The sequence below is a fragment of the Schistocerca gregaria genome, chromosome 3 (assembly GCF_023897955.1).
Source record: "Schistocerca gregaria isolate iqSchGreg1 chromosome 3, iqSchGreg1.2, whole genome shotgun sequence".
Taxonomy (NCBI): Eukaryota; Metazoa; Arthropoda; class Insecta; order Orthoptera; family Acrididae; genus Schistocerca; species Schistocerca gregaria.
This window is the reverse complement of record NC_064922.1, coordinates 378,189,410-378,202,244: the sequence shown is the minus strand read 5'-3', so window position 1 is coordinate 378,202,244 and position 12,835 is coordinate 378,189,410. Positions and strand designations below refer to the sequence as shown.

Sequence of the window (12,835 nt, the reverse complement as noted above, 5' to 3'; positions counted from 1 at the left end):
AAAAGTTCTTCAATGACTGTGTTAGTAATTTTTTTCTTTGGGGACTTCCTATTCTTTGAATGTGTGCACTTATTTACAGTGAGTCAAGAACATATTTAAAATAAACAGAGCAAGGAGAGAATAAATGTACAATCCATTTCAAATCTATAAATGTAAATCTAGTGATTGAAATATGACTCCACACACATTTTATGTTACCCAAGAGTTGATAATCAACATATTTTTCAATATGGACTGGAAGGATGCTCACAGTATGTATGGAATATATTGTATACCTGTGCCATTGCCACAAGCTGTTTTAAAAGCTGAGTCCTCAAAAATGTAGCCCATGTTTGTAGATTAAACATTCCTCAACCATGGATTACATGATGAATGGCCATCTGTTCTCAAACCACAACTTCATTTCTTGATTGCTTTGTTGTTCCTAATGATCACTCTTACAAACTCCTCAGTATATTAATTAAACAATGGAAAATTCAGGATGGAGTAATAAGAAACTTATGAAAAGGTTAGATTGCTCCTCATCATGTAGTAGAGGTGCTGAGTTGCAGACAGTCACAAAAGAAAGACTGTTAAACAAGTAAGCTGTCAGCCAAAGGGCCTTCTTCTGAAGTAGAAAACACACACACACACACACATTCATACAAACAACACACACACACACACACACACACACACACACACACACACACACACACACGGCAACTGTCTCTGGCTACCGAGGCCAGACTGCCAACTGTGCATAATGGGAGAAGCAATCTGGGTGGTAGGGGTATGGAGGAGGTTGGGGCAGGAGGGGGAGGGATAGCATTGAGGGGTGGAGGATGGTAAAGGGCTGCTTATGGAAGCATACAAGGATGAAATGGGGAGGGGGTAGGGCATCTAGGTGCATTCAGGAAGTTATATGGAGAAAGGGAGGGCTGAAGATGAAAGGGTGGGGGGGTGGGGGGGGCAGGAAGAGAGTGGAATAGGTGAGAAATAGAGAGACTGTGGATGGATTGGTGTTTGTGGAATAGAAGGCCTTGCAGTGCTGTAGTGGGAAAAAGGAAGGGGATAGTTGGGTGAAGGAGAGTGACTGCGACGTTTGAGACCACGGGGAGTTATGAGAATGTAGGATATATTGCAGAGAGAGTTTCCACCTGTGCAGTTGTGAAAAGGTGGTGTTGGTAGGAAGGATCCAGATGGCACAGACTCCGAAGCATTCACTGAAGTGAAGAACACTGTGGTGGGTAGCGTGCTCAGCATCTGGGTGGTCCAGATGCATGGTTTGTTGTTGGCCATTCATGCGGACAGACAGATTATTGGCTGCCATGCTCATGTAGAATGCAGCAAACTGGTTGTAGCTTAGTTTGCAAATCACATGACTGGTTTCACAGATAGCCCTCCCTTTGATGGGATATATAAGGCTTGTGGCTGGTCTGGAGTAGGTGGTGGTGGGATGATGTATGGTACAGGTCTGTCATTTAGGTCTATAACAGGGATATGAGCAATGAGGCAAGGGATTGAAACAGGGGTTGAGTACAGATGGACAAAGATATTGTGTAGGTTCAGTGGGCAATGGAATACCACTGTGGAGGACATGGGAATGGTAAGGGTGGAACATTCCTCATTTTAGGGAATGATGACAGGTAGTCAAAACCCTGGCAGAGAATATGATTCAATTGTTCCAGTCCTGGGTGGTATGACTCACAACAGCAAAGCTCCTGTGTGCCTCTGTGGCCAGACAGTGGGACTTTAGGAGGTGGTGGGTGCATGGAGAAATGAAGCATGTGAGATATGTTTCTGCACATGGTTGGGAGGGTAATTTCCATCTGCGAATGTATCAGTGTGACCCTTGGTATGTCTGGAGAGGGCTGCTTATCACTACAGATGTCATGATCACAGGTGGATAGTCTGTGTTTCTTGGTATGAAATGGATGACAAATGTCAAATTGGAAGTATTTATTGTGGTTAGTGGGTTTGATATGGACGAAGGTACTGATGTAACCATATTCGAGGTAGGGGTCAACGCCAAGGAAAGTGGTTAGTTGAGTTGAGGAGGACCTGGTGAAATGAATGGGGAAGTAGGTGTTGAGGTTTTGAATGAATGTGCATAGGGTGTCATCACCCTCAATCCAGATCACAATGATGTCATCAAACTGAACAAGGTGAGGGTCTTGGGACTCTGGGTGGTTAGGAATGATTCCTCTAGATGGCCCTCAAATAGGTTTGCAGAGGATGGTGCCATGGAGGTGCCCTGTGCTGTACATTATGTCATATCAAGTAGTAAGACTGGGTACTTTGTTAATTTATACTAGCAGTGGTACTGCTCCATTTCCACAGTATCGACTCAGCAGAATGGGTGCTGAGTGTCTCACTTTGTTTGTATCTGATTCAGTATCTGTTCTCAGTTGTCAGTCCTAATTTATGTAAGTACTGGATGGACTATGTTTAAGGTTACATTTGCAAAGTGACATGAACCTTTGGACTTATCACTCTTTAAGAGTAAAGCTAGAGCCAATAGCGTAGTACCAGTAAGGTATCAGTTTTGGAATCTTGCAGGGCTGAAATGAGGATGCAGCAGCCACATGTTTTATGTCATTTGGTCATTTGGTTCAAAATTGTTCACGATCTAGATGGGCAATAATACATGGGATGAAACAGTTTATAAGGGTTTTTGAGTATTGAGTGCATTAGTTAGATAATTGTGTTTCTGGTATTAAACTGGGAGTAATGTATGCAAAATGGTAGAAACACATGCTGCTACCACTGAAGTGCCTTATGCTGCTCTAACACAGAAACTGTGAGTGCTAACACAGGAAAATATTTTTGCCAAAAGCAGCAGCATGAGGAACTCCTTCATAGACTGAGGCTCTGGAAGCTTTTCAGGTATAGTCACAGTCTGGGCCAGGGGAAAATGAGGCAGAGTTGGGAATGGGTTCCTCTTCTTTTGATCGAGCTGTAGCCACACTTATCAATCCCTTTTCATGTAAAAAAGCAGAATATGTGTCAATATTTATTAGTGATAAGGCAGCTATTGTTGTAATGAGCATGTGGTCAGCTGAAGTAATGCTTCATGTGGCTAACTTACATTTAACAGGGGAAGCAAAGGCAGATATGTGTTATATCATGAGACCCTCAGTAATGCACTGTCATTTCAGCAGTGTTCGTTGGACTTTGCCAGAAAAAAGGAAAAAAAAGAAAAAAAAAGAAAAAAAATCACATGGTTTTTTCATGAGAAGCTCCACACTTTGACTTTGAAAAGTGATGAATCAGTGGAAGTATTTTCAGACAGGATTCAGAAACTCAGTGTGCAGACATATGTGCCTACCCAGGATGCAGAATCCAATAAGGTGTTAATGCAGGGAGTAAAAAACAGAGCATCACATATTTTCTTGTGGGAAATACCCATAGAACTTGCACAAAGAGTTCACATTGAGAATTCAAATGATTTAACAGCAGCTCTTAGAACAGCAGCACAATGAGAGGAGGCAGATTCTGTCACAAAACAACAGATGGATCACCATGCATTCCCTCCAGAGGTCAAATGTTACAGGTATGGATATAAGGGTTGTACACTGAAACAGGGTAGGCAACTAGAGTGTTATTCATGTGGGGAAATGGGTCACAAGTATCAGATTTTTGGAAGAGGGAAATTAGGAAACATTGTCAGGAGAGGCAGCTACTAAACTCAAACAGAAATGGTTCTACTGTTGGAAAGCACTCATGATAGACCATAACACTCCACAGGTTAGTGGACAGACAGAATGCTGCTTAGTGGACTTAGTGAATGGTGTGGCACAAAGGTTTCTTGTCAACATGGGGGTGCATGTGTCCATATCAGCCTGGATCTGGTGAGCAAAAGGAGACTTGGTGCACCGAAATATAAGTTACATGGAGTCACCAATAACAGTGTAGAGTCATTGGTTACAACAGTATTGGATTTTACTATTGGAAAAAAACTAAGTTTATGGAGCAAATGAAATTTTGCCAAATGTGGGTGAAGGATATTCAGTGATTCTTGTGCTATATTTTCTTGACAAACTGCATGTTAGGACTGATTTCGGCAATGCATACATGGTTCCAGCTAGCATAGATAAATCTGACAGAGATGATGTTAGCATGTCAAAAGGTATACAGACAACCTCTCTGTAAATATTAGAGGAAGAAGCCTTTAATAGGTTGAGTCCGGGTATAAGCCACAAGCAAATTGTCAATATAACAGCATCATGCGAGAAGGTGGGTTACTCAAAAAGTAGTAATCACAGGGCTTGGTAGAAATAGTGACTTGTTTTGTACAAATGGGTGATTAACAGCAACTCCCATAACTGAGCACCATATACTTAAAGGGGATATTTCACAGATTTATAGGCAATGGTATCACATAGTGAGACATATACATCATTTAACGGAGGAGTGCACTAAACAGCAACTATGAGATGGGATCATAGAACTTAGTGAGAGCTCCTGGAGCACAAATATAGCTATTGAGCCTAAAAAATCATTAGATTTAAAGAAGAATTATAGGTTTTGCTGTGATTATTGGTTTCTGAATGCAGAGACTGTTGGAGATGTTTGTCCGATCTCTAATAGTATGGACCCTTAGGATAACTTGGGTTAGTGTTGTTACTTTTCTATACTGCATCTCAAAAGCAGTTATCATCAGTTACAAATAGTGCCCAAGGGGAAGGGTAAAGAAAGCATTTATGGCACCATGTGGACATTATCAGTATTAGTGATTGCCATTTGGTTTAAAAAGCCACATGTTATTTTTTTGTAGTTACTGAATGGAGATTTAAGAGGGATGAAGCCAAAGAGTTGTATGGATTATTTAGATGATATAATAATTTTTCAAAAGAGCATGTCAGATGACTGGAGGATGCTTTTAGTAGTTTGCAGTCAGCATATCTGATGCTGAGCTTGTTCAAGTGCCATTGTGCTCAAACTCGAGTTAACTATCTGGTTACAGCATTTTGTCAGTTTGTGTAACTACTACTATGAATTCATAAGAGATATTGCAAAAATAGCTGTATCTTTGAACAGGTTACTCAAAAGGGTGTAAAGTTTTAATAAGTGGACATAATTTGTAACAGCTAGCACTTTACAAATTAAAGAAGGCATTGATTTTAGATTCAGTACTGATTTTTCCCTGTTTTCTCATTGATGCTTCTGATGAAGTAGTCGGCTTTATTTTGGGTCAGATGATTAATGGAAAAGAGCATCTGACAGCACATGCTCCACATACACACTAGGATGCTGGGTCTACTGTAAACCAAAGCATACAGAACTATATTTCTATCACTCCAGCTGTCATGTCATCTCACAATGTGAACGTATCCTATGGACACTAGTGCACAGGCTTCATAGAATCTCTGAACAAGAGAGTTTAGCAATTTTCTGGAAGGGCTGTGACAACAACTGCCAGATACAGTGTACCTTAAAGCCTTAAAAGTCTAGGTCATAGCTTGAACAGACAAAAGAAAAACCTACTGTAATGATGTTTACTCTGGAAATACAGGGTGTTACAAAAAGGTACGGACAAACTTTCAGGAAACATTCCTCACACACAAAGAGAGAAAATATGTTATGTGGACATGTGTCCGGAAATGTTTACTTTCCATGTTAGAGCTCATTTTATTACTTCTCTTCAAATCACATTAATCATAGAATGGAAACACACAGCAACAGAACGTACCAGTGTGACTTCAAACACTTTGTTACAGGAAATGTTCAAAATGTCCTCCATTAGTGAGGATACATGCATCCACCCTCCATCGCATTGAATCCCTGATGCGCTGATGCAGCCCTGGAGAATGGCATATTGTATCACAGCCATCCACAATACGAGCACGAAGAGTCTCTACATTTGGTACCGGGGTTGCGTAGACAAGAGCTTTCAAATGCCCCCATAAATGAAAGTCAAGAGGGTTGAGGTCAGGAGAGCGTGGTTCACCTCACCAATCCATCGGTCACCTAATCTGTTGTTGAGAAGCGTACGAACACTTCGACTGAAATGTACAGGAGCTACATCGTGCATGAACCACATCCTGTGTCGTACTTGTAAAGGTACATGTTCTAGCAGCACAGGTAGACTATCCCGTATGAAAACATGATAACATGCTCCATTTAGCGTAGGTGGAAGAACAAAACTAAAATGAGCGCTAACATGGAAATTAAGTGTTTCCAGACACTTGTCCACATAACATCTTTTCTTTATTTGTGTGTGGGGAATGTTTCCTGAAAGTTTGGCCGTACCTTTTTGTATCACCCTGTATAATGTAAATTGTGTATAGTGCCTGCTACCCAATACAAATGCCTTGTTGAGGTCTGTTAAGGGTAACCTACAACTCTGTAATCTAGAAGTATTCTGCATCCTGTGCAAAATGAAAAAAGTTAGATAGCCCAGACTATCTGTATGCTACAAGAAAGAAGTGTCAAGCCTAAGGGTCGAATGAATAAAGAGCAACACACAAGTACAAAGTCAGCTTTCCTAGAACACTATGTCTCTAAAGCATACATCATGAATCAAGATAGCACCAACTTGTTATAACAAGCCACAAAATTCTGGTAATGCATCATAAAAATATATGTAGAGATACAGCTACACAATGAACATTTACATAAAGACACCAGTTTCCAATTGACTAAGGCTTGGGACCAGCCCTGAGAAAGCTCAAAAGACTGTGGTAATCAGTGGGAAGATCTGCTTGACCATGCCAGCTGGAGATCTAAGACCCCTGCAACTGGCAGTTATGGCACAGGCTCCAAGGACTACTGCTCGTATCCTAACAGTGCACTTCTCCTTCCACTTCATCAGTGGAGCAATTTCTGAGCACTTTAGGCTTGGGATTGACAGCAAGACAGAGTTCAGTGTAAGATAATAAGTCATCAGGACTGTTGCTGAAATAATGCACTATCTTGATGAAGTCATGCAGATGAATATCTGAGAACAGTTCAAAACCATCATATAATTGGAAAATCTTAAAATCACATGAATGAAAATTATTCTCAGCTGTTAAACTTGCAATCTTCTACAGAGTTCCCATTAATCATCACAAAGATAGTGACAATCCTGTGGTATTGTCATACCTCAAATAATGGCCTCAGAGCTAATGTGTGCACTGGTCATGACTTTTATCAGTTTAGAAACAAATGAGAATGATGTCTTAGACAAGATTGTGATTCCTTTTATATGATGATTCACTAGTATTCACTTCAGTTTTAAGATGAGCAGTGTATTGTGCTTGAAAATAATAATGTACTTTACGTATGTCACATTCTATTATTTTATCTCTTTTAAATGACGATATCACTTACAAAGTGATCCACAAAAGTAATTTGTTTACCATGTTGGGGATTCTGTTGTTGTTATCTCATTTAAAGCAAAGTTTTATTTACAAAGCATACAAAAGGTCTGCAAGGAATTGAGGATTTCATAACCACTTTTCCAATGGTCAATACAATATGAATCAGCACGGTATGTGATTTTCTTTCCATACAGCATAGTATATCTTTCAACATATATTTTTCATCAAAATTTAAAAGTGATGAGCTGTGACATCTTTTAAGTATGAATACTGTTTTCTTTAACTGTCATCAATTGCAAGTAGAAAAGAGTCTTTATATCTTCCTGTATGGGTGGTGTTCATACTCAGAGGCATAGTTTACAATGTACACACTTGCAATGTATTTCTAGTGCATGATGTTTTCATATTCAGTTTAACTCCAGCCAACCAGTGGAGGAGCAGCAGCAGCAGTTGTTTATGTTAGTCACAGTATATAGTTTAGTTCTTTTCTCATGAACTTCTATCAATAAGTGAATATTATCTGTGATTTTATCTATGTTGACTACTGCTTACTCTCTTCATCAGGAAAATTCCAGGACAGGTTTTAAAAAAATAGAAAATTGCACTTAACCAAGTAATGATCCTAACTCCTATCAAAGTAGTCCTCTTCGCTATCTATGCACAGTTGCCAATGTTTCTAGATATCTTGGAAGCAAGCAGGGAAATTTTCAACTGTGATACTTGTAAGCTCATTTGTCACAGCCTGTTGGATGTCTGAGATATCTTGATGAAGCTTTCCTTTAAGTCACCTTTTCACGTGCAAAAACATGAAAAATTCACAAACTGAGATGCCAGGCAAACATGACGGAATTTCTGGGCAGATACTTAATAACAGATAAAGCAGTATGGGGTCTTGCAATGTCATGCAGTAAGAACCAATCATGAGAATGCCACAAATCATGGTAGCTACAGTGAATTGCTTATCGCAAACATTTTAAGACTTTGATAGAAATTTTTGGTTCTCTGTTTGACCTGGAAGATCATGCTCATGATGAATTAATCCTTTACTATCAAAGAATATAATCAATGTTGTCTTTGTTCTAGAATGTTGTTGTTACACTTTTTTCAAGGCTGGTGATCCAGGATTCTGCCATTAGGTATTCATATGAGGGTCATACTGGTAGCACCAACTTTCATCCCCAGCAATAATCTTTGACAGAAATATGGGATCACTTATGGCTCCGTCCAGTAGTTCAGCAGAAATTCTTGTCTTTCCTCATTCTCTTCATCTGTTAGTATCTGAGGGATGAGCTTTGCATCAAGTTTCTTTTTCCCTACGTCTTTGTGTAAAATTTTATGACACAAATCACGATTGAAATTAAGTTGTTCTCATATTGGACACAGAGTCACATCTACATCTACATGGATACTCGTAAGTGCCTGGCGAGGGTTCATTGAACTACCTTCACAATAATTCTCTATTATTTCACTCCAGAACTGAGTGCAGAATAGACGAATGTCTATATCTTTCTGTGCAAGCTCTGATTTTCCTTATTTTATTATGATGATCATTCTCCCCAATGTAGGTTGGCATCAACAAAATATTTTCGCATTTGGAGGTGAAAGTTGGTGCATGAAATTTTGAGAGAATATCCTGCTGCAATGAGAAATGCCTTTATTTTATTATGTCCACACCCAAATCCTGTATCATGTCCATGGCGCTCTCTTCCCATTTCTCAATTATACAAAATGTGCTGCTCTTCTTTGAAATTTCTCCATGTACTCCATTAATCTTATCTGGTAAGGATTCCATTCTGCACACCAGTACTTCCAAAGAGGATGGACAAGTGTAGTGTAGACAGTCTCTTTAGTAAATCTGTTGCATGGCAGTGTCTTTAATAGATCTGTTGCACATTCTAAGTGTCCTGCCAATAAAATGCAGTCTTTTGTTTGCCTTCCCCACAACATTTTCTACGTATGCTTTCCCATTTAAGTTTTCATAATTGTAACTCCTAGGTATTTAGTTGAATTTATAGCCTGTAGATCTGAGTGATGTATCATATAACTGAAGTTTGACAGTTTTCTTTTAGTACTCTTGAGTGGTCTTCTTGCAATAACTTCCTTACAAGACGCACATTTGCATCAGTATGTGCCGTACATGAATGACCAGTTCTGGGATCATCTTGCACTGATTTTCTGCCTTCACAAAACCTTTTGTGCCACTTGAAAACATGACTTCTTGGACGTGCATTGCCTGCATATGCTTGCTTAATCAGTATTCACTTTTCGGTAGGGGTTTTTCTGAGCACATTAGAGAACTTAATGTGTGCTCTTTGCTCACAATCAGCATCTTTTGTGTCTCTGTAACTAATGCACCAAATCCAAACATTGTGCTGCTAAACACAGCACTGCCACCTACTGAGTTCACACGGAAACATGGGCACAGTCATTTCAATCATGTACACATACCAGGTAACATAAAACAACACATGCTCCTTTTTAGTATTTCAAACTCAGAAAAAAAGACCTGTCCTGGAAATTTTTCTGAGAAGAGATATATTTACATTTTTAAGAGCTTGTGTGTGTGTGTGTGTGTGTGTGTGTGTGTGTGTGTGTGTGTGTGTGTGTGTGTGTGTGTTTCTTTGTCATTAGATTTTATGTGGGGTGGCTTTCCAGTGATGAAAAGTAACTGTTGATACATCTATTCTTCAGCAGTGTGATTTATATTTGTTTTGAGAACTTGTGTATTTTGCAACCTTAGTGTATAGCGAGCAAGTTGCAGTTGTATGCATCCAAAGTTCAGTAGCACTGTAGTCAGTTAATTTTATCTCCTGCTGCTGTGTGTGTGTGTGTGTGTGTGTGTGTGTGTGTTTCTTTGTCATTAGATTTTATGTGCGGTGACTTTCTTGTGAAAAGCAACTGTTGATACATCTATTCTTCAGCAGTGTGATTCATATTTGTTTTAAGAACTTGTGGATTTTGGAACCTTAGTGTATAGTGAGAAAGTTGCAGTTGTATGCATCCCAAGTTCAGTAGCACTGTAGTCAGTTAATTTTATCTCTTGCTGAGACATGTTTGTTCTTCCTCTATTACTCTTGAATACTTGTCTGTATTCTTTGAGATTCTATACAGTTTTTAAACAGTTCAGTATGGATAGGAAACGTCCTTGTTGTGTGCGAACACAAGGACAATTGGCTGCCGTCCAGAAGCAGCTGGAAGCTGTATTGTCCAAAGTCACAAGGCTTCTAGCTACTGCACAAAGCTGTGCCAACATTGGGGCACACAAGATAAGACCTATGAAACATTTGGTGCCCTTGACATCTCTTGATTGCCATGGTGTCACTGTGTCTTCCATTAAACAACATATGACTGGTCTGCCATCACTCAAGAGTGCGTGGCAGGCAGTGGTGTGTTTGCATATCTCTGGGCAGAGGGCAGATGTGGGAACTGGCTGCACTGCCGGCTTCTTATGCCTCAACAACAGGTATGAGGCACTACTCAGTGTTGATAACATTTCTGAAGCAGCATGGGTAGCTTGTCCAGTTGGGCCAGTGGCCAATTTTTCCACTCAGTCCCAACAATCTCAGAGGGTGAGTATACTAGTAATTGGGACCTCCAACATTACATGGCTAATGAAGTTCCTCAGAGAAATATCAGGCAGGTCAAGAAAGAATGCCAGTGTACACGCAGTATGTTTGCGGGGAAGTCTCATCTAAAATGTGGAGTAAGCTGTGCTCAGCTTTTAAACTTGCAGTATTCTACAGAGCCAGGACAAAGAAAGTTACCCTTCTGAGTTATAGGCATACCTCAAATAATGTCCTCAGAACTATTATATGTGTCAGAAGTGACTCACATTAGCTGAGAAAAATACAAGATCGATATCTAAGAAAATATGTGCTCATTCACTACTAAACACTTCAGTTTTTAGATAACTTTACTATTTTTGTGTTATGTGCTCAGCTTTTAAACTTGCATTCTTCTACAGAGCCAGGACAAAGAAAGTTACCCTTCTGTGTTATAGGCATACCTCAAATAATATCCTCAGAACTATTATATGTGTCAGAAGTGACTCACATTAGCTGAGAAAAATACAAGATCTATATATAAGAAAATATGTGCTCATTCACTACTAAACACTTCAGTTTTTAGATAACTTTACTATTTTTGTGTTACGTTATTTTATATCCTGTAAATGACAGTATCTCTTACGAAGGTTTATGAGGAGTGGTGATGTGTAGCAACAAAACAATTCATTTCATATGTTGGAACTTCTGCTGTTGTTACCTCTTGTAAGGGAAATTGTAATTTACAAAGTTCAGGAAAGGGCAAAAAGAAAACTGAGGATTTCATAATCAGTTTTCTAATGGACAGCACAATTTTAATAAGCAGGCAGTTTAATTTTCTTTTCATACAACATATTACATCATTCAGCTTATACTTTTCATCAAAAGGAAAGGTAACTGTGACATCTAAAGTATACAATTTATTTTCTCACACTGTCATTCACGAAGAGTGTAAAGGTGTCAATTATTTAAACATGTTGTTGTGTCTGCTTTTATGTGAAGTGTTCATTCTCAATGACATTTATACACCCTACACATTTACACTGAATTTCTACATAGATGTCGTAAGCTATTTGTTTAATGAAACACGTTTTTATTGAAGGAATAACTATGATAATTTGAAGCAAATCCAAAGAAATTTTATTGGCTGACATAAAATACCTAAAAAATAGGTTATGCATATTTCATCACTTAAACCAACTAAGCCATACAAAAACAGAACAAACATTAACTACCAGGTTATAATGTCTCAAGGTAAAACATATTCGTTATATGGGTTTGCTCAAGATGTGGAGACCAAATATAAAATTTGAGTCTCCACAACATAAAAAAATGACATCTGTTTGGGAAAAAAAGAACCCTCCCTTATGACACACAAAATCATGAATGCAACTTACTGTAGTGTATACAACAGGTACTGTAGCTGCATCCTCCAAACTCCATGACTGTGGGACATCATACACATTCTCAGCAATGACATTAGTTGCTAAGCCTTGGCCAGGTAGAAGCCCCATTACTCGTCTACCATTTTTATCTTTTCCAGAGAATTCCAGACCAAGTATGCTGTTCTGAAAATGTATTCAAATGACAATATATTGAAAATGAAAAACATAGCTGTAATACATAAGATTTGAAAGTGTCACATAATGACTTACTTAGTTGGCTCCCTTGGCAAGTTCTGAAAAGGACTCAATAAATAGCATTAAACCATTCTCATTACATATGTGATATACACCTACCAGTATTACTCTTGATAATTTGCTGAGAAGATGTGTTATAACAGGCAGTAAAATGGATACTTTTCATAGTGTGAGATCTGATGCTTGTTTGAGGCATATGCAAAAAGTAAGGGGCGTCTGCTTGAATTTAAATGTTGGCAGTTAGGAACAAAGTTGCATGAATGCAGTACCCTGTAATGATTGTTTACACACATTAGTCATTTTACAGTGGGAGAAACAAACAACAATGGTTTCAAAAATCTTTTCTTTCACCAATTGTGAAGTGTGT

At 38.9% G+C, this 12,835-nt stretch overlaps 1 protein-coding gene across 1 annotated transcript in view; it reads right to left on the bottom strand.

The window, feature by feature from the left end:
* LOC126353900 (fatty acid synthase-like) overlaps positions 1–12,835 on the bottom strand; it is a 445,172-nt gene that overhangs the window by 76,979 nt on the left and 355,358 nt on the right. Inside the window, exon 24 of the mRNA XM_050003124.1 lies at positions 12,226–12,396. Coding sequence (XP_049859081.1) covers positions 12,226–12,396 — 171 coding nt within the window. The remainder of the gene's footprint in view (positions 1–12,225; positions 12,397–12,835) is intronic.